A 23,506-nucleotide genomic window follows, 5' to 3' on the forward strand; every position below is an offset into this window, starting at 1 on the left:
GCAGTTGGCGCGTCAAAGAAGCATTGCACTGGAATAATTATTCTCATACCTTCAGTTTCCGAGGTCTATTTACTTTGTACTTCTATGTGGACAGACTATACCAAAGTATTTTCCACCGTGATGTGGCAGTGATGTCAGTGCGCATTTCATTGGGCGCAGCTATAAATTGCTAGTGGTCGGGTCGCTCAAAGCGCGGGCGTACACACGCACGCGCTTAAACACGCCACATAGATTCACGCGCGAGAAACAGCTGCGTCAACGCTTTGACGTCACTGCCACATCTGCAGGGTGGAAAATTGCATACAGACTATTTATCAACAGTCAAAGTGCCCGTGCATTGTATGCTGTGAATTTTCGCATATTCATGAGGGCCGATTGTGCCGTGTCTAACAATCACGCCAGCGTTGCGTGCATTTGCGTATACGCGATAGAGCGGTACGTGCGTAGCAGTTTCGCCTGCGGCCTGTCGCATTTCATGGAACAATCGGCCCTCATTATCGGGTGATGCTGAGACTTTGACTGTTTGGAGTTTGTTATCTCTTTCGTCCATGGGTAGCACAGCCCAAATACAACGAGCTTTTCCAGTTGAAATGCATACACCCCTTACACAGGGAGTGTGAATTGAGTGTGATCGGAATCCGTCCCTCACGTGAGGGACGGACATCAATAGATTAATTGCTGTGTTTAATTAACCCTTGTTAAAATTTATTCCTTTAAGTTAGGTAAATATATAACCCTTCAACCAATAGTTATTTCATGCATGAAAATGTTGCCACATGTGCATCAATTATTTCACTATACAAAATTTTCACGTGTGAGGGACGGAAATCAATAGAATAAGCAATCACTACCATTAGTTACATCTTCAAGTTTTCTATTGAAACTTATACACATGTTTAATCAATATATACTTTTCATGAAAGAGTAATGTTCCATCTCTCCAAAAATTAAGAAATTTGACTCAGTTTGTTTTCAAGGCATCTATGAAGTGGGTCCAAAGTTTATGTGAGGGACGGACATTTTCTATGTGAGGGACGGACAAAATGTTACAAAATTTCAAATTTGGCAAGATTTCTCCAAATCCACCACTAAAGCTATCCTTGACATCTAAATGAAATGCAGTTGTCAAAATAATTCAAGTTAAGTGGAAATATCATATGATTATACCCCCTAAATACTTGTGTGAGGGACGGACAGCTTGTCTGTGAGGGACGGACATATGATGGCCTAAATAGCTTATTCAGTGTGTATTTCACTTTAATTTCAAATTACACATAAGTTTTACTTCATGCTGTTTGTTTTCAATACCCAATTGTAGTGTTACTGATAAAGAAGCAGTAATTTACAATAATATTAATTTTAATAAGTTGGTGTGAGGGACGGACAGACCCTCTTTTTTAGCAACAGGACCTTCAATTCCAAATATTTGGGAGCATGACCTTCTGGGATTGGCCTGAATTTGTTTTAGACAGACTCTCTGACTTGGTAGAAGATTTGGGTTTAATATTTAGTGGCCAAATATTTTCACTCAACATACATTGGTACCTGTACATCCAAAATAAGTTGGTGTGAGGGACGGACATGTTGGTCCCTTTATTAATTAAGGACTAATAACTCTTAGATTTAAAGATTGGTAATTTTAGTTTCTCTATCTCTAGTAAGATGAGCACTAATATTGATAGATAGGGTGTATGCTATTTTAATTCCTTAGAATATTTCTCAGAGAAACAACTTTTTGGATTTTTATCCGTGAGGGACGGACAAAATTTCTAGCATTCACCTTCCATGACCTCCAACTCTCTTCTGAAAGACATCTAATTAAAAATCTCATTGATATTTCATGTGGCAGGGGTTGCACTATTGATATGTAAACAAAAATATTTTCACTCAACATACATTGGTACCTGTAGATCCAAAATAAGTTAGTGTGAGGGACGGACATGTCCGTCCCTCACATTAATTAAGGACTAATAACTCTTAGATTTAAAGATTGGGAATTTCAGTTTTTATCTCTTGTAAGGTGAGCACTAATATTGATAGATAGGGTATATGCTAATTTAATTCCTTGAAATGTTTCTCAGAGAAAAAACTTTTTTGGATTTTTATCCGTGAGGGACGGACAAAATTTTAGGGTTCACCTTCCATGACCCCTCCTATCTTCTGGAAGACATCCAATTAAAAATCTCATTGATATTTCCTGTAGCAAGGGTTGTACTAATAATCTGTAAACAAAATTGACAATAGCATATAATCTCTTTCTAAGAGAAGTATTTTCATAATAATGCAACATAGTGTCCGTCCCTCACACTACAAATAATGCACGCAACTTTAGCGGCACGGAAAACACAACATTTGCGACAAATTTTTCTTTTTTCTTTTAGATTATTAAAATATAAACCTTTCCACCAAATTAAAACCATTTTTTATGGAAATTTGAATAAATCCAATTTTTTCACCAAATGTTACCCAATTTCCGATCACACTCAATTTCAAATGGGGTCACCTGAATGGGTGACTCCACTTGAAATCTGCACCCTTTGTGTGGGAGATCATACAGGTCATGTCTTCCATAGGGTTTGTATGAATTTCAACTGGAATAGCACAATAATAGCAGGAATTCCAATTGAATGAACGTATAGCTTACAGCTGCACTCGATCAAACCGCAAACTACAACGTGAACGCACGAACTTGGATACAATGCTACCCAATCACGAGTGGGTTGGTGTGGTTGGATCACAGAGGTCGGTATACACAAGAGTCGCATTAGTGTACATGTTCACGTAACCTCCTTCAACTAATTTGCATAGAATTGGACAGGATCGTATTCTGATTCGTCGCGCCTTCTAACCTGTTCTAATTAGCATACTTTTGGATGCCTCCATAATTTGGTATTACCTAATTAATCATTAATACCTCTATATGTTGTTTACATAGTGACGTCATTACTGCTGGTCACTTCGTCAAACATCCGACGAACGAACGTTTTGCAGTTTTCTTTTTATTACTGTTATATCGTGAAATACCATATACAGGGTGAGTCAAAAAAAGTGCAATAGAGCAAAGAATCGATATTTATGTTAGAACCAAGTTGAACTTTCCCATTATTGAAAATTCCTATAAATGCCACACTCAATAGCCATCTTCTGTGAAAAAATGAAGTGACTCGCTTTTACCGTTTAATTTTTATGAGTCATTTTGCTGCGATACCAAATTTCATTATTTGTCCATGAAGTACCGTGTATTTTGAATGGGAGCACACAATGCACGATAAATGCACTAGCTCTGAATCTGACTTTAACTTAAGGTGGTTCTGGACCCATTTTGGAAGTGCTCTATTTATGTTTTAAACATATTAATTGAGTAGGGCAGAGAACACTGATCCATATGCCTTTTGTTTGAAGCTAATCGGACATACGGTTTTCATAATACATACATTTTAAATGTCTTTGTATTGTATTGTTTTTATCAATAATCAATACAGTTAATGAGCTAATATGACTTGAAAGTGCTCATTAATATGTAATTTTTGCCAATATTTTGCTAAAATCCAATGCATAAATGTTCATAACATTTTTATTTAACAGAATATTGGTTTCAAACTTGGTCAAAGTGTTCCTAATGACTTCCAGATAATTTATGCATAATTAATGAGCTAGCCGCCCTAATTTGCATAATTAATTAGCATTTATGCAAATTAGCTCATTAATTATGCAAATATGCAAATGAGGGGGCGGCTTCACTATATAATACATTAGAACATATTAGAAACACTTTGACCAAGTTAGTTTCAGGGCAAAAGTATGCAAAATAAAAGTACCATGAACATTTATGCATTGATTTTTAGCAAAATATTGGCAAAAATTACATATTAATGAGCCTTTACAGTCCTTTTAGCTCATTAACTATATTGATTATTGATAAAAACAATAAGATACAAAGAAAATATAATTTGATGTAGTATAGAAACCGTATGTCCGATTTGCTTCAAACAAAAGGCATATTGATCAGTGTACTTTACCCTACTCAATTAATCTGTTTAAAACATGCTCAAAGCATTTCCTTATTTCTAGAAAATGCATCCAATACCACCTTAAATAAGGTTGATTTTTGCGTTATTTTTATTTCTTTTTTACTGTTCAAAGAAACTTTCTAACATTACATAAGTCCTTCATGCCCCACTCGACTCCAACTCCAGTTTTTTAAATCCCAATATGTCCAACTTACTGGATATTTTGAACTTCACTCCACTTCATTTCATTTTGACATTTGAAAAACCCGCCTACAAATTTATATGGTTTTGATAGAGAATAAACATCATTAAAATAAAGGGAAAATGAAAATAACAACAAATAATGTTTCTTCTCCTCAAACAAGACCAAGGGCATTAAACCTTTGGTGCTCCGTTTCATTTTAATGCCAATGAGGTTAAGAAAATGGCAGTGGTTCCAAATCTACCTTACACAGAGTGGACTGACATTCAAATTTTAGGTGTCTCTTGGACAAACATTAAAATTGGGTATCGCTATAAAATGTGTCATAAAAACAAAACGGTAAATGCTAATTCCTTGATTTTTTCACACAAGATCACAAATGGATATGTTAACTATCAAATGTTTTAAAACCTAAAAGGTTCAACTCGGTTCGTTAATAAAAATGGATTCTTTTCTCTATTGCACTTTTTTTGACTCACCCTGTAGCTGACGTGTTAGTCCAATATGATAGGAAAATATTTCTGGTGATTACCCCATGTTCACATTGGCTAAATAGGCTGTATTTTCGCTGGAAAGGGGCCGGGACTTGTCGGCCATTTTGTTTGCAAAAGGCGTGTTCTTCTCCCGCGTTACCCGGAAGTGGCAACACCAGACCAAATGACGTCATTTCTGGATTTCAACCGGGACGGTTATGTTCACTGCCATGCATTAGTATACGCATCAGCGCAGCTAGGTTTTACTAAAGTAAAACATCTTTGGGTTGGATTCACTTCCGCGTTACTCACGACAGTTGCACACGCTGGCGTACATCGCGCAGTGTACGCAAAAAATCGGCACGCTATTGAAAGCTGCGTTCATTCAATTGGAATTCCCACTATAGATGATTCAATTTCTCAAATCGTCTTTAGGGACCGATTACGGTACTTCATGGAAGATTATACTATTTTTGCCAGGAAAAGGTGGACACAGTCCTTTTTGATCGAGCCTTTCAAACTAATGATCACACTCTTGAAAATATCTATTTTACTTTCTTAATCTTATACTTTACATAGGGATATGGCGGTGCGGTCCTGGGGTGCGGTTCTCGGATATATAGTGGTTTCGGAAGCCACGTATCCAGTATAATGATCATAGTAGGTCTATGAACTTGATATTTACGAGCGAATTAGGGGATTGCGAAACTGTTCGCTCTTACCTTAGCTGCAACATCTTCCGTATGTCCCGCATAATGTAGAATGACAGGGGTCGACGTAACAAGTGCGCCTATACAGTCAATGTTATGATCAAGTTTATTGGAATTTAAACGTTTAATTCTCTTCTCCACGAACTCCATGATGTCTTTTGGTGATTTCGGTGATCCTGCAAGTTGCCAATCCCTGAGAACAAGAGGATATTAATACGTATTCAGGTGTTTCTTTGTTTTAAAAGTATCGTGCACGTTAAAAAACGTTTTGACTCTCCTCCTTCACATAAATAACGATTGGAGAGTGAGAAATAAAGTCGCTCAGCCAAGTGACGTAACTTGACTTTCGCAATCCAGGGTGCAGCCGGTCCGCCACCAGGAGGGCCATGCAAATTAAGGATGCAAATACCGATGTATTCGGTCAACTCAGATCATTTGAGCTCATTGGACAAGCGGTGGGAACGAAGCCCCACCCCCCACCCCCGGAAAGCCACTATGCTCATCAGATGTAGCCTAACTCATTTACTCGGGCAGGACAATGAATAAACACCCGTATGTTTATATATTTGAATTACAGTTATGGCATATAGCAATATAAATTGCCGTATAAATGGTTAACGCAATTGGACAAAATGGACACTTCGGGTTGTGGGCAGAGTGAGTTTTGGAAAAGCCGTTTTTCATATGGCATGTCGAATTAACTAATTGAAGTGTTTACAAGTTTTTACAGGTACTGGTCGTACTGGAAATTACATACTGCAGTTACTGTCCGTTTTCCTATACACAATACACAGTGCTCTCACCATTGACGCGTGACCTCTACAAATGATGTATGTTGGAAGAATGGACACTTGCCTATAGTTAACATCACTGTGTGAAAAATAACAGCCAATATTTAATTTATTCTCCAAACTTCTAGCAAATATATTTCTCTAACATGACCTAAAATTACAGCTAGGTTAGATGTTCAGAAATGGTCGCACATTTGTAAAATATGAGTGAGGGCAAGGCATAGCTAGCCAACTCCCCGTGTTAATTGAATGGAGATTTGACCGAAAATATTGGTATCGGACCGCTCACTTCTGAAGAATGCCACAAAAAAACGGTACAAGCTACATTTAATTTATTCTATGAAATTCTAGAAAATATAGTTTTGTAACATGTCCTAAATTTTTAGCTAATTTAGGTGTTTGGAGAGGGTCGCACTTTTGTGTTTTAGGAAGGATATGTAAACGACAGATAACACCAAAAATATGAAGAAATTATTTCCAAACCGTGTTAAGTCAACAATCATTATGTTGCTAATTTTCAAGAATGCTGGTTTACAAAAAGCACGCCATTGTCTCATTTCGTGAACAAAGGTACACATACCATTGTTTCCTTTCGTTTCCTTTATAATCGGTTACCCAACTGAAGCTATAATACCAGCTTTATTGCGATATCGCACATGTAAAACAGACACTTGTGCACAACCAGAGAAGATCCGATTTAATCAGTTGAGCTGTTTCAATGAGTGTTATCTTGGTTTAATAGCTTTTAATGGGGTTTAAGTCCTGCAAAGGTCGAGATGAATTCTACTGTAGACATGACTGCATCATGATTGCAAAAAAAGGGAATACGAAAACTCTCAACACATGCCACGGTTAGGTTTGAAAAGTTCCATACCTGAAGAATTCTCTGTCTGCCGATTCGGCATATGTATCATTGTGTGATCCAGGAGTGGTCATAAATTCTACATAGCGTGTCATGACATCAGTAACGAGATCATCTTCGGATTTCGAGGGATCGGCTTCTGACAGGAGTCTGGCGGTTTGGGCGGCGAGACGTGAATTGAGTGTGTTATCCCCGGGTGCCATACCTAGATGATAAATGGAAACAATATTATAAATTGTTCATCAATTAGGGCCTAACAATCAATTAGTAATAAACAAACACATAAAACATGATTTTTTCTCGAAGTGGACCAGAAAAAGTTCATTTTTTAAGTTAAAAGTTAAAAAAAAAAAAATAAAAAAAAATAGGAATCAGTGCACACATGTTATATGCATGGGTGCTGTATAATATTATACCATGGATCAGTGCACTGCATCACAGTATATGCTGTATTGCTGTATAATATTATACCAGCATCAGTGCACACATGCTATGCATGGGTGCTGTATAATATTTGTGTTGGGGTTCGGACATAGAGTTAGAGTTTGTCGACGACGACGACGTCGTCATCTACCGACGCGCGCACGGCGGCGCGGAAGCGGAACGATGGGAGTTATACGCGTTTCGTGATTTTTTCTGGACGCGTCTCTGTCGTCTCGCTTTCGACGTTATTCTAGACGTACGCTTTTGTCATTTCGCGACGTCGGGCGTCGACTTCAAAATTAGGTTAGGGTTTAGATTTAGGGACGGCTATCGTTAGAAGTACATATAGGATTGAGGGTTATTGCGATGGTTAGATTAGGGGTATGATTGTGGGTATGATTGTGGGTGTAATTTTAGGGCCCCCCCCCCCCCCCCCCATTTATAAAACATTCTTCCATTTAGACAACATGGGATATTTTTAGCATGCAATAACAAGATCCATTTTGCAAAATCACAGGTCCATTGCAATGCAAACAGACAATGTAAACAGCTAGCCCTCATTTCATATTCATAACCTTGGATTAAGGGTGTAAATTACAAAAGGTGTTACATAACAAGCATCTAGATGGCCATGCAGAATCATAGGTTATGTGTGTAGCCTACTGTAGTACATTGTAGTATTGGGACATTTGCCTACTGAATAGAATGCTAAAATGCACAAAAATTAAATGAACATCTGGGAAAAGTTAAATTATATTTTTTTTTAATTAAATGCAGGCTTTTTGCTAATCAATGGTTCGTTGGATGTGTTCGCCATCTCACGATGCGTCACAAATTACAAATAATTGACGCGTCATTTCAAACGGCATGCGTATTTAGCCGATAAAATTCGGTATGCATAAAATTTCATTTTAAAAAGGCTCATAATCTTGTATATGTTGTTGCTACCCTGTGGCGATTACAGATATGGCAATGACATGCATGCGCTCAGCTACATGCAGTTTCGGTCAAAGAAGAACGGCACTTGTTTACATTTTGAGAGCGTGCACAGCGTAAACACGGACGTGTGTTTCTGATCGGTGATTCAATCGTCTGACAATCATAACAACATACGCGGTAATCTGATTGGTGAGGGCACGGTGGCTCAGTGGTTACGGCCTTGGACTCATAATCCGAGAGCTTGCTCGACGTGCGTGGGTTCGATTCCCCGTCCCACCACCGTGTTGCGCCCTTGGGCAAGGCGCTTTGCCTCACCCCACCCAGGTGCAATGGGAAGCTGTTAGGGGTAGTCACAGTCGTTGTACTGATGGACCCTGCGCCACTTGTAGGCTGCAAACGTGGTTCCGACATATTCTAATGACGGTGGAATAAATGTAAAGCGCTTAGAGGCTGTTTACGGCATAAAGCGCTATATAAATGTCTACATTTTATTATTTTTAGTTTATTTTTATTGGCCGATTAAGCGTCAAAATGTCGCTCATTAACAGGGCGCTTGCGTCAATCTGAGTAAGGGACTACCGTTCTTCTCTGAAACTGAGTGTGGTTCAACATGCATGCACGTATATCGCTAATTCTACAAAATCCGGTGCCAATCCACTATAAAAATTGAAAATAAAAGTTGTTCAAAAATACCTGCTTTTTTGTTTATTAAGAGTAAATGTATCACTACTTTCAGATGTAAAAAATTGCCAACACCACTTGCATATTTTTCTTTCAGGAAGTCATGATGTTTTTTAACACTAAAACTCAATGTAATGTGAGCTACGTTACCGACTACAAAATGGGCTGGTTTTACCGTCCAATCCAAGGTCATAAAAAGCAATCTAAAGATCACTTGAGTGAAATATAAAACAGATTTCACCATTTCATAGAAGTTTTGAAGATGCGTAAATGAGGGTGTAACGTAGCTCACAGTAACGTAGTTCACTGGTTTTTAATGTTTTTAATGTGATTTGCGAACGTTAGAACGTTATGTCGGTTAATTCTAATATAAATGGGGTTCGACCACTGGTAGCTTTCACATATTATTAGGAAGTACATCTAATACAAGTGCATACTATAGAATCCTGGTAACGTAGCTCACCAATCTTAACATGGTCGGTCGAAATTTCAATGTTTACAACATTTCTATGCCAAAAATGCTACAGCATCACGATTTTTACTGTGATTTTAAAACCTATGAGTGTTTCCTTTCAAAAACCGCAAATTACATTGATACCTCTGTTTTACTTCTTTCCAATAACGTGTGTTCAAAAGGGGTAACGTAGCTCACAGCGTTTTGGTGGAAAGTGCAATTTATTTTAGAATTACACAAAGACGTTTTAATCACTAAAAATAATGTTGATAAACAATATGATGGTGCGTTATCTAATTAAAAAACAAAAAATATGTAAAGAAATCGCATTTATTCAAAGAAAATATTCAGGGTTAGATGTGACACTTGAGCAGTGGAAACGCATTTTTAGCGATTTTGGAGCCTTTGCAAGGGTTAATCAGGCTGAAGAAAGCATTTAAAGTATGGAAAACTTTATATGTCCGTGTAGATCTCGTTGAGTTCTACCAGAAAAACAACATATTTGATGCCCTAAATGCTCGACAAAGTGTTTGTGGACCAAAGAACGGAAAAAAGGCTATTGGCACCGGATTTTGTAGAATGAGCGATATGTGTACTGTGTAAGTAAGCTTAAACAAATTTTTGTGTACTCACTTCATCAAAATTGAATTCACTATAAATCCATTATAACTTGACTTCGACGAAAACATGGAATTGAATCAGGCCTTATAGTTAAATATATAGACCTAGCCTTTCAAGCACATGACACTGTTCACTTTCAAGTTTCAACTCTTATTATTTGATAAAACCGCCACTTCGCAATGTCGCCATTCTTATTTGATTTGTTTTTCTTGTTGCACACCACTATACATGCAAAAATCCTCATTGAACGACATGTTCATATTGATGATTTTGTCAATGCTGATGGGAACTACAAATGAAATTTGGTATCAAAATAAAGCTATTCATAAGTGATAATGTTATTATATTATCTGTATACCATGCTAATCATCAACTTCTTTTAACCATCAACCTTACAACCCCCTCCCCACCCCACCCCCATTTTATTCTATTAAATCAACCTGGTGTGGTTCTCAGAATAAAACACTGAGTTTGGAGTTTGATTCGAACCCGATTTGGTGGTGTGTAAAATCAAGATTTGTTCAAGTCTACTCACCACATACTCACAACAAGTATGCATTTCTCAATGGGCTAACTTTTTAGCCTGATTACAAGTCTGTCCTTTTTTTTTTTTTTTAATTTTTATGAAACAATATGGACTTTTCATAGTCCATTTCGAAAAAAAATCCTCTTATAAACAAAACAAAAAAAATCAAATTAGCTGTTTCTTTTTTGTTTGTTGGGGTTTTTTGTTTTGTTTTTCTTGTCCTTTATTTTTTTTCTTTTCTTTTTTTTTTCTGTTTTTTTGTTGTTGTTTTTCTTGTTTTGTTTGTTGGTTTGTTTGTTTGTTTGTTTGTTTTTGTTTTTTTGTTTTTTGTTTGTTTGTTGTTTTTCTGTTTTTTGTTTTTGTTTGGTGTTTTTTTTTGGGGGGTTTTTCTTTTTTTTTTGTGTGTGTGTCGGTTAGATTATGCCAAACAAGTTTTTGTCACGTCTTACCTTGATGGTAATGCACTGTCCTGTCATTACTTTGCCAGTATTTGAGTTTATCATGTAATATCACCGATCCAATCACTGGTTTCTCAGATTGACCTTTGAATGTACTTCTTCCAGCACTACCTGTGTGTAAAAAGAATAAATAAATATAAAGTACTCCCCATCATTCCCGAAAAATACAGAACTATATTTTAGAATTTAAAAAATACTATCTTGTTTTGCCAAATGAAACATAGCTAAATCCTAATCCTTTTAATAGTAAGTTCTAACTGCCAATAAAAAAGTCACATTTTAGTATTTTAGCAATTTGAGGGAAAATGGACCATTTAAACATGTAATTTTGCATGGTTTTGATACAATTTTAGTCACAAAATTCTAAGGCTTGGCACAAGTCTAAGCATTTAAAATATTTAGTAAAAGCTAAAAGTTAGCTCATAATTTTAATAAAATATGTTAGTTTTGATAATTGGTTATGAAGCAGATTAGAAATTGTGTTTTCCAAAAATTAGAATGCATAACTTGAAATTATTCTTTGTACAAGTCTCATTTGGCAAAACAGGTTAATGTGTTTTTCTGGAATTGGGTGTAAGTAAGTAGGCCTACAAGTAAGCCAGTCAAGTTTTGAATGAATGAATGAATGAATGAATGAATGAATGAATAAATAAATAAATAAATAAATAAATAAATAAATAAATAAATAAATAAATAAATAAATAAATAAATAAATAAATAAATAAATAAATAAATAAATAAATAAATAGATAGAAAAGAAGACCTCTGCATGTCGCATAAATGTAGGCATAGGATAGGGTCTAAATATTCAACTTAAAATTTAGTTCAAATTTTACTTTTATAATAGGTCTAAATAAGATTGATTAGCATTATTGTAAAATTTAAACTCCAGTAGTCCTTAGTTACTATAGCTAGGCAAGTATATTTATTATTACAAATTTACTATACAAATTATGGATATGACTACATAACAGCTTGTAGCTGTGTGTGAAACACCTGTCTGATTTATTACTATCAGTCCCTATTTAGGGACCGTTCACAAACACTTGTTAGGGGGGCCTGATGCAAAAAGTAGGGCCCTGAAAAGTTTTGACCCTCCTAAGGGGACCCTGAAAAAAATGACCACAAATTGTCCTGGGAAAATTGAGTTTATATGCTTTTCTATGGGGTTGACCCATAATTTTCATGTCAAAAAGGGGGGGCCTGAAATTTTTAAGGTCTGTAAAGGGGGGGGGGGGGCGAAAAATGTTCGCGATGAATTTTTTTGCACCAGCCCCCCTAACAAGCGTTTGTGAACGGTCCCTTAGTAAACACTATCACTATCAGAGTCATTTTTGTTAACTTAATAAACTACATCTTGAACTGTTTATTTATATTTTGAACAAATAAATATTTTTGAATATTTAACCATGCACTTACCTGCAGCAGATATACTGAGTATACTAGTTGGGTGTCGTTGATTAGGTGCTACATAACCGGATAACCACCCATTATATCCTTGCTTGATATCGTCTGGGTTATAATACCAGTGTACAGGCATAGCTAATGCATTTCCAATGAAGGAACCCCATATGGCACCCTGACGACTCATTTTTGTAGCTGATGAAGTCATGATGGAATGCCGAAACGTTTCGTTTGTTAATATATGGCAGACGTTGTAAAATAATATTTGTATCAAAATTAGAGCTCACCAAACAGAACTCCGAACTAAAAATGTTCCTCCTGCTATGTAAGTATTTGATAATTTGTAAGCTTACAAATAATGTAGTATAAATAGTATTACGAATTTCGACAGCCGACTCAATCATGTGCACTTGTAGTGGCAGACCATGCATTGATCGTCAAGCGTTGAATACTGGTATATAAACAGTTTTTAATTTCGTACAATCTGTACCCAGATAGTACTTTTAAGCACTTTTAAGAATTAAAATTCTTCATGTAGTCCGATCGACAGAACTTCTCGTACAAATACGCCTAATTAATATGCTGCATCACTGGTTTATAGCGTACATGTGCCCAAGTAAACAACTTACGTAACTTGTCAATGTGAGTGCTAAAAATAGAATGCTAAATATGTAATGGTAACCTGTCCACACCACCCTACGCCATACATAAATTCGTCTAGCCCAATTTCCCTGAAAGAAAAAATAATTTCATAAAATTAAAATTGGTAGTAGTGAGTTTTGGCAAAAATTGCATTGATCATTTCATAGCGAGTGTGTAGAAGAATTCAATAGTTTTGTAGGTCAACAACACTTTTGTAAATCGTAGATAATTCATTAACTGCAGATAAATCAAGCAAGTTTTCAAAGCATAGGCCTATGATTTGTAGAATGAACTATTGCAAAACATTAAAGTATTACTTTTCAATAATATATTGATTAAGATAATGGAAATCGCTTTTTTTTACTGCTTCGACCAACAATACATCGTGTACCTTTAATACGGGGTATAGAATTAAATATATGACAAGCAAAGACAGAAAACATACTAGATTGTACCTGCTTAAAACATTAATGTGTATGGCTACTAATATATTGACAATACTTGTTGATAATACGATGGGCCCAGACTATATAGTACATACACAATACATAATTATATTGATTTTGACTTCACTGGATTCGCTGCCCGGGGGGGGGGTTCTTCGAAAAATTTTGTACGGGGTGTGCCACGCAGACTTTCGGATGCTGACTTTCTCTATACCTACTTTTTGCTGTTTTTTTGCAACCCATCAGTATACCAATTTTCAAGAAAAAGCACCCAAAATTGCCATAATTGGGCGCTTTAATGGCATTTTTGCCCAAATCCACTGAAAACCCACCCATCGATATACCCAAATCGCTGAAAAGGTACCCCAAAACCGTGGCACATCCACGTATACCTTCAATCAGGAAGAACCCCCCCCGGGATTCGCTGCATGTGGTAGGCATATCGGGTAGAGCGAGCCTACCATTTTCCTTGTTCTGGGGTTTTACCATTTATATAAAAAGCCCGCCACATTAGACCCAAAAGTTTATGTCAGAAAATAAAAGATTAGATTTACCATAAAATCGACACAGCACGGTAGGTACTTTGGCGGGGTCTAATGTAATTTTTACATAGATTTTCACCATCTTTTCATTTTCACTAAAATATTTTGGCGTATCTAAAATTAAAATTAAATACTCTGCCTTCTAAACCTCATCAACTGTATCGATTGGATATCACGAATCACTATATATAGGCCCTACAGTTTTATAATATTCATAATTATTCTTTTTGATGCTTCAGTTTTACAACAAAAATTTTTTTTTAAATCATTGAAAACTCTCCCACTCGGCTATTTCATAAAGGAACCAGGATTCCTTCCTTAACGTGTGTGTAATACATTAACATTAAAATTAATTCTAAAGACATTCTAGAAACACTTGGATTTTGGAGCCCACTGCTGTGTAACCTGTCCACAGAATTAAATTAACAGCGGTGCTCGGGTTGCGCGGTTTTCGGCGTACGCGGTTGGTGGGTAAGGTTGTTGGGTGAATGGTAATAGTAATATGGTTGTGGGTAAAAACCATGCGTGGTCGTGTTTATATATGTGATGTTCTGTTCAGAACCATTTATGCGCAGACAGAATGGTCACCGGAGACAGTGGGGGAGATGAAGAAAGAAAGTAATTAAATGATATGGAAATGTAAGGAGGAATGAACCCCATTATTAATTATACTTTTATTACATAGGGGGAGTGATTTTTGGTTATATTATAAATTGGTAGGTGATTACAATAATTATTAGCCAATTCATTGTCATGCTGAGCTTTAATAAAGAACAACTACCGGTATATGAAACTTGAGATGACTTACAAAATATTTTATTATTTATTGTTTGAAGAAAAAATTACACATATACTTTTGTTTAAGGCACATATTCAAATATGGAACAAGCATAAAATGTTTCACAACATTCTGTGTATAAAACATTTAAAGTTAAAAAGCGACTGCTGTTGAACAGTTTTTAGGGCCTGCTTTCAATCCTAGCAGGACCTTTAGCAAAGGTTTACTTTGTCTTTGGTAATTGAAGATCCTGCTAGGATCTATCTTTGAAAAATATAATAGGCCTTACATTTAAATAACTAACATTTGTGAAACAGTTGTTACAGTAAGTTAAGAGTTGCTATAATATTTTGTAAAATTACTGGCTCAGATCAGTTTAAGTTTTACAAAAAGGTTTAAATATCGGGTTATTTAAAGAGACTACAGTGTAAAAACATTTCTGAAACCGTGATGCAAAACAGTCTAACAGAATGTTATTGTTGACAAAATATTTTGCAATAATTTTTGCCCAAAATATTGTACATAACGTTTTGAAAACGTATTCATGATCTTTATATAACCTGACATTTAAATGTTATCAAAACGTTTTGAATAAGCGTTTCAAGAACATTTGTGTGTTTGCTGGCTTGCCTATTTTTAATGTAAGTTCCCGTTTTTGATTAAATAGCTACGCCCTCAATGTTTCTCGAATTCCTACTTTTACATGATTGTAATGCCCAGTGGCGTACCAAAAAATACCACGTGAAAGACTAAGCCTGATTTAGTGCTTTATTTACAGTTTTTATATTAATCCGGAGATCTCTGGTTTTATTCAGAGTTCACTGATCGAGTGGTGGCTAAACACATCGCGTGCGTGTGTATCATTGATTGAATCAGTGAAGTATAAACTGTGCATATAAATTAGCTATTCGTCCTACGTCTTCAGTGGCGTACCGTGGCCGCTCCTACCCCGGGGGGCTGATGAAAATTAAATTTTGCCGCCCCTTCCTCAACAGCCCGAAAAGGTAGACCCAATTTTTTTTCGGTGGTTTGAAAAATTGAAGAGCAAAAAAAAAACAAAAACAAGGAAAGCAATGTATAGTACCATTTTCACAGTTTTTATACTTTTTCAAATTTTTCCGCCCTTTTTTCTTTACTAATTCTTTTTGCCGCCCCTTCTTCTTCCGCCGCCCCTTCTTCCGCTGCCCCTTCGTTTTGGCTCGCGCCCCAAAGGCCCCCCCAAAAAAAAAATACGCGCATGGTCTTGACGCATAAACTGTAAATATATCGCCATTCGTCTTACGTCTTGTTTGTATAAGGTTATATGACGTTTATAATTGAAAATTATGGGGTGCAACAACCCCCCTCCCTTCGTAGTCAGTGTTACAAAATATGGCTCAGTAGTTCTAGGGTTAAAGTTATGTTCACTTGTCCGTTGTCTTATATGATCACTTTCACAGAGTCATTTCAGATTACATTTTGCAGAGAAAAGAAAATTCCCCGGTACACCCAGTATCGTCCCATGATACGGTCGATTCAGACCAGCCTATCTTGACACAGTCCTGGATGTTGTTCACGTTATTTGGTTGAGGCGCTTTAAAGTTGTTGAAGTGGTAGTGTGATCCATCCACCCATGTGAAGATATACTCAGAAGCACCATGGTCATGCTCATCATGCATGGCATGCTCATGCCCTGTGTGATCACGGGTTAGTCCAATGGTCCAATCCAAGTCTATGAAAGCAGTCCATGATGAAAGAAAAGATGTAATATTGTGTTTAAATTAAACAGTAGGTCTTCTTGAAGACTTCGCTATATAGACTAGCATTATTTAAGATCATTTATCAAAACGAAGATTTTGGCACCATTTTCACCAAGATCGGTGCAAGTTTAAAACGTTCTAAAAACGTTCTTGTGTTTACTGTGATGTTGCAATTTTGATAGCTTTCCTACTTTATAATATCATAACCCGTTAGTCAAAGATACTCTACAGCATGAATTTGTCAATGCATATTATACTAAAGTCTGCACAAAAAGTAACACAACTGTTATAAATACGTCTATATAGCTTCAGAACTAATCATTCTTTTCACAATATTTCAACATAGGGAGAAGGATGATTTATTTACGCACATTGTGATACCCCATTTGTCCAATGTCGTTCAATATTAACAACACAGTATAGTGCTTTTAAAGAAAAATATCCGAATTTAAAAGTTGCAAGTTACAGCCATCAATGGTTATTACGCAAGCATACAATTTGTGGCACTTCAACCCCGCAATTATCTTCGCGCTGACTTCAAATCATAGCTGCAACTTTTAACTTTGCACTTAAAAAATAGCCCATTCGGGTGCTATGTGGGTCTCTTATCTTTTAATAACTTTATTTATACCCAATGTTGGCGGAATTTATGTCTAATAACATCTTTAATTTGGGGCCATACTGCTATTGTTGCCAGATTGGCATGCATTTCAATGAAACATAAAAACCGGGTTTGAAATAAAGTTTTTCTAGGACTTGGAGTTATAAATTAGAGTATTGACAGAAAATTTAGGATAGGAGTTAATGTTTGGTTTGTTGTTTAAGGGTGCATTTCCCATTATTGGTGGTCTTTTGGATTGTCATGAAACATGGTAGATGTAAGCGCAAAAAAGTCATAGATTGTCGTGAAACTTTGCTTGATGTGATCACAATTAAGCGCCCACAATTTAAAGGCATTTTAAAAGCATGTCCATGAAACGTGGTGGATGTGATCACAATTAGGCGCCAAACATAGTCAAGGTCATCTGAGGTCTGCTGTTGGATTGTTGGACGGTAATGAAATTTGGTGGGTGTCATCATCTTTCAGCGGGGAAAATTGTCAAGGTTATCTGAGGTCAACTAAATTGATTGTTGTATGCAACCGACTACATTTTCATTGATTTTGAGGCCAATTCATGACAACATTTCCCTATTTATAGTAAGATTCTGATTTAAATATATTTAGCACACATTTTAAGAGTAAATTTGTATTTGTATTTCTTAGTATATCCTTGGTGGTATTTACCAATAAATACCCATAAATCCCACCCGGTTAATTATTTTACACACAAAAAACAAATTACCAGCATACCAGGCACTTATCAATGCTAAATTATGAAACTTGATCTTCAGCCGTGGCATTGTCTTTTTAAAGACATTTCTTGTTTCTTTTAAAACGCTGCTGTGTTGTGAATATTAAACGAAATTGGACGAAAGGGAATATCAAAATGCGCGTAAATAAATCATCCTTCTTTTTATACTGAACTATCATGACTATTGTGAAAACAATTACTTCTGAAGTTATATGCGTATTTAACAGCTGCGTTACTAAGTGTGCAGTCTTTTATTTTTAAAGCGGAATAAAATAGACCTACTAACCGGTTCTCCGCCGATATATCCACCCAGAATATGACTTTCTTCATCTGAACGAATACTGGCCAAATCTCCTCCTAAATTTTGGCAATGAACACGAGCATCATTCCAGGACATCTTGAACGCGAAATGTCGGTAGCAGAACCCATTGAATCCTACCCAATTCATCGGGCAACATGTTTGGTAATTGTCGCACCCCCGGGCGGCGTCTGTCGCTGAGAAAACTAAGGCGACTAGCAAAAAAAGTAGCATATTTTTGATGAGGCTCATGATGGCTGCCTTTTGTAGAATTTTGGAAATCCGTTAAAGTTGACTCTCAAAAGTTGCAGTTTTATAAAGAAGAGAAAAGCGAGTCTCTTATCTTGTTTCAGAGTGACATGACGTCCAACGATGTTCCAGCACTATGGAATTTTAAAGATCCGCTGTTTTTAGTGTTGCTGTATGCTACATGCAATCATACGCTGAAGGAGACCCCCGGGTAGACCACATTTATAGATATTTGGTATCCATGTACATATATATTAGGAGTGGCAACCCCAAACAATTGTCCAATCAGAACGATGCACATATTATGAGGTCTGACCAATCGGACTCATCGCTGGAAGAGTGTGATGTCATAATACAGCTTGTATGCCTACTTTGGTTCAAGGACATGTTCCCCGTCATGCACGGTTCCTATTGACTTTGTGTTGATCAAAAGAAGTTTACATCCACGTCATATATCTCGAAAACTAGACAGTTTTAAGAGGTAAAAACTTGTCCAGTTATAGTAATTAGTAAAATAAATCATAATATCCTCTTTCCATGTCTTAAAAATGTGAAGTTTTGTAAGAAATTATCCCCGGAAATTATCATATTCTTTTTTACCAACTGGTTGGTTTCCAAAATCAATTGGTCTTGCTGAGTGAACATGGTAAACAGGGGACTGTCCTTGAGAGGTGCTTGAACCAAAACACTTCAAGTTGTATGCAAGGCTGTCTTTATCCAAGGTGATGATGTAATGACTATTCCTGTAAGGGACGCATCATTTGATATCAACAGGGGGGGGGGGGAGTTTTTTGAGAAAAAAAATGATTCGCCTTCTGAGCGAAAAAACAAATGCTCCACCTCAGACAAAAAACAAAATGCTCCACCTCTAGACAAAAATGTTGCTCCACCTTAGACCAGGTAAAAAGATTTGGTGTCAAGGGTGACATTTTTTTTGTCACAGTTAGTGAAAAAGGTAAACCTCATTTGATTATTTTAGCTTTCAAATTGCAAATTTGACGCGTAAAGTAAACTGGCAAAGTAGTAAAGTAGGCCTATTTAAAAACATTTAAAAAATTTAAAATATGGACTTATATTAAAGGATTTGAACAGTATTTATTGTGGGACATTAGAGCACATCAGACATATCGAATTGCATTCTGAATACGAAGAATGTCCTTCTGATATCAAATAATTTGGATTTTTGAAATTCGCAATGTAATACACATTTTATGGCAAATGATTAAAAAATGATATTTTTGATATTTATCATTTCTCGAAGTAAACTTTATAAATCTGATGATTGATACTTATAGTGTATGCAGGTGGGATGAAAAGCTGACGATCAATTGAAAATTTTGACCTTTCGTATTGAAGATATGGAATTTTTTTCCCAAAACACCAAAACAAATTAGGTCTTTGGGGAAAAATCCATATCTTCAATATGAAAGGTCAAAATTTTCAATTGATCGTCGGCTTTTCCTCCCAACTACATATACTTTAAGAATATATCATTAGATTTATAAAATTACTTCGAGGACTGTTATATATCAACAAATGTGAAAAATATCAAATTTTTATAATTTGTCATAAAATTTGTACTATATATCGTGAATTTCAAAAAGTGAAAATTATTTGATATCAGAAAGACATTCTTCGTATTCAGAATGCAATTCGATATGTCTGATGTGCTCTCATGTCCCACAAAATATACTGTCGAAACGCTAAAAACGCTCATTCCAGATCCCTTAAAATAATTCGTTTCACAAAATCAAATAGATTGTTGACAATAGATAGAACTTTACGATTAAAAATTTGTCTCACCGAGGTGCAAAAAAAATGTCCCCCGAGGTGTTAACGTAAAAAAGATTTGCTTCATCGAGGTCTTCACGTAGGTACTAAAAACAACACAGCCCCCCCCCCCGATATCTAATGGTGCGTCCCTAATACACCATAGCCTAAATTTCAAAACGTTACCTCTCGCCATTGTCTTGGTTGATAGAGAATCACGCCACGTACACGTACAAATAAGATAAGATTCATCTTACAACATGATTATGGTCAAACCCGGGGGTTAAACAAACAAGTGAAGACGCATGCATGTTATAAAGGTGTAAATTCCTGATGCTTGACGAACGCTTATGAAATGCAGATTTATTCAGCGAGATGGCCCAAAAAAGGGGTCTTTCCGTGCGACTGGGGAAATCTTGCCAAAACGGGGTAATTCAGTAGCTTTCAGTGAGACTGCATGGGCAAAATTTATAAATATTTTGAAAAATCTGAAACATTTTGAAAAATTTGAAGAAAAATAATGAAAAAACAGGGCTCCATGTTGGATTTTTGGTGATGAATTCTCATCATCAGTAAATGAGCACTAAACACGTAATCTGAGTAAGACAGGTTTCTTAGAACGATTAAGAGCTCTGCTCTGATAACAACGTTTGCACAGTATTTTTGTGGAACATGAGAGAACATTAGACATATCGAATTGCATATATTCTGAATACGAAGAATGTCCTTCTGATATCAAATTATTTTTAATAGGCAATACTTTTGTATTTGTATTATATCGCGAATTTTTAAAAAAAATCTAAATTATTTGATATCAGGACATTCTTCGTTTTCAGAATGTAATTCGATATGTCTGTTGAGCTCTCATGTCCCACAAAAAATACTGTGCAAACTTTCATACCAGAACCCTTAAGTAAAGTAAAATAATTTTCGATAACAAAGCTATGATATTTGAATTGATAGTACGTTCATAATTTAGATAAATTATTATTTATGGAAAATAACCACAATTTATCAAACACTGACTTTAAACTTGAAACAATATATATCACAATTGCTCTTAGAAAAAAGCCATATATCTTCACGTATGATTAAATTTAAAATGTTTTGAGAGATGTAATGAAGAGAAGGAGACGTTATCCCACCTTTTTATCAAATGTCCTGTTTCGTCGTGTTTCTGGATCAAAGTACAAAAATATGTAACAGAAAATACCTCCCATAGCCTATTTGTTACATTGACCCCACTAGCTATTATGTTTGGTAAAGATGGTAATTATCTGAGGAATTTAATTATTGTTGTTTAGGAAAGTTTCATATATACAAATCAAAAATGAACAAAAGGAAACCCGATTTGATCATTTTTAAACAAGAACTGAAGTATTATTATAATACGCTAAAGTGTGTGGCTTCTTGCAATTTAAAAACACAAATTTTCAATAAACTTTGGGAAGGCTGGGTAGAGACATTAGAGAGCTTGCGGAATGAAGTTACTTTAACTTTAACTTTAACGTCTAGAGGATTATAGAGGATTATGTATTCAAAACCACTCTGCCATTAAAGCCGCTTGAAGTTAAAGTTAACGCCAGAATCTATAGTGTGCCGTAAATTATGATGAAAACACGTCATAATTAAAACAATGGTTTGCATATTTCCTCATAGACTACATAATTACCACTTATGTATTGTCTAGTTAATAGACCAATTATTGGAAATCTAATTTGGTTTGGGTAAAAAACATGCCACATGATGCTAAAATTACTGATTGAATTAGATCAAAATAAATTTTGTTCCAAACGTCACACTTGATATATACATTTGTGTGTGCTCATGACGTACACCAAATGAGCTTGCGGAATCAAGTTTTTGGCTTGACTTCAACGCCAAGGGGATTAAGTTCCAGTAACATGGACTGATTTTACGGGACCCAGCAGTGTAGTGAACTTCTGCGAATTGCAGCTACTGTGAACATGTTTTTACAACGTTGCGTGTCTTATAATTACACCTCTATATAACCAAATATGTTTGTACTGTTCAGGTATTTTATTTTATTATTATTTTATTCATTTAGGCCTACATTATGTACCCCAATTCAGCAGAAAGCTGGTCTAACATGTGCCACGCTATTATTATACGCATATTATAGGCCTATGGGTATTGTATGTCAACTAAATTATTCATTATTAAAAGAGGAGGCCTATTTGTTACAAAAAATAAGAATGTCAGAAAAGGAGCATCCAGAAATATGTTGGTTGAAATTCAAAATTCTGGGAGTTTTTGGACCGGGCCAGCATGAGCTGGCCCGGTACTTATTAGTCGGAAATAAAAAATTGTTGTTTCTAGAATATGAATAAGATAGAATTCGTAAAGAAAACAGGTGGACCTGGAGCAAGTTGTTTTGATAATGTTTAAACGTGTAAACATTAAAGTTGTATGTGAAGGGAACTTTTGTGTTGAAACAATGATGAAAAATTAACAGGTTGTTTAATTTTTTTAGGAATTAAATTAAACGTTAAATTGTTACATGTCAGTCGCTCTGACGGTTACAGCATTCACCTTGAGTACTCTTTCATATGTAGTTTCACTTGGGGTTACCAAGTTAAAGAGACTGCCATAGTCAAAGGTCACCATGGTCGAGGTCGGGACACGCTATTAGTATTACATGTACTACCCCCACTGGGTTTAACTTGCAGCTAGCATAGCAGTATGCAACTGTGAGTGAACCTGATAGATAGTGAGGGACTAGTCTCCGTCTATCTTTGCAGAAATTGTACACCCGTGCACTAGTAAAAATTCCCTTTAAAAGGGAAAGCCAGCCTCAATGTAGAAGAGGTCTTGTAATTATTTTGGGTCACCGTAAAAGGCATTTTTAGGATCACGCTTACATCCAATTTACATGACAGTCCTCCAAACCATTAATAATGAGCACATGCACACTGAAACAGCATGTTTCATTCATTACTCCAAATTGTTTGTCTTTTTGTCTTTTCTGCTTTTTACCTATGCCTATTATTAATATTAAGAAATACATTGCAGTTTTTTAGTTTATTCGCTATATAAACTCACCTTACATGGACATTTATATTTTATATTAATTCGCAATGTATAGTTTACTATATATATTACTAGATAGTGTCCA

At 35.8% G+C, this 23,506-nt stretch overlaps 1 protein-coding gene across 1 annotated transcript in view; it reads right to left on the reverse strand.

Annotated features, from left to right (window-relative positions):
* LOC140170366 (uncharacterized) overlaps positions 1–12,868 on the reverse strand; it is a 16,769-nt gene extending 3,901 nt beyond the window's left edge. The window contains exons 1-4 of the mRNA XM_072193738.1: positions 12,570–12,868; positions 11,142–11,261; positions 7,061–7,253; positions 5,408–5,588 (exon numbers count right to left, since the gene is read on the reverse strand). Coding sequence (XP_072049839.1) covers positions 5,408–5,588; positions 7,061–7,253; positions 11,142–11,261; positions 12,570–12,762 — 687 coding nt within the window. The 5' untranslated portion in view covers positions 12,763–12,868. The remainder of the gene's footprint in view (positions 1–5,407; positions 5,589–7,060; positions 7,254–11,141; positions 11,262–12,569) is intronic.
* Between the last annotated feature and the right edge of the window lie 10,638 nt (positions 12,869–23,506).

This window comes from Amphiura filiformis, chromosome 14 (assembly GCF_039555335.1).
Source record: "Amphiura filiformis chromosome 14, Afil_fr2py, whole genome shotgun sequence".
NCBI classification, from domain to species: Eukaryota; Metazoa; Echinodermata; class Ophiuroidea; order Amphilepidida; family Amphiuridae; genus Amphiura; species Amphiura filiformis.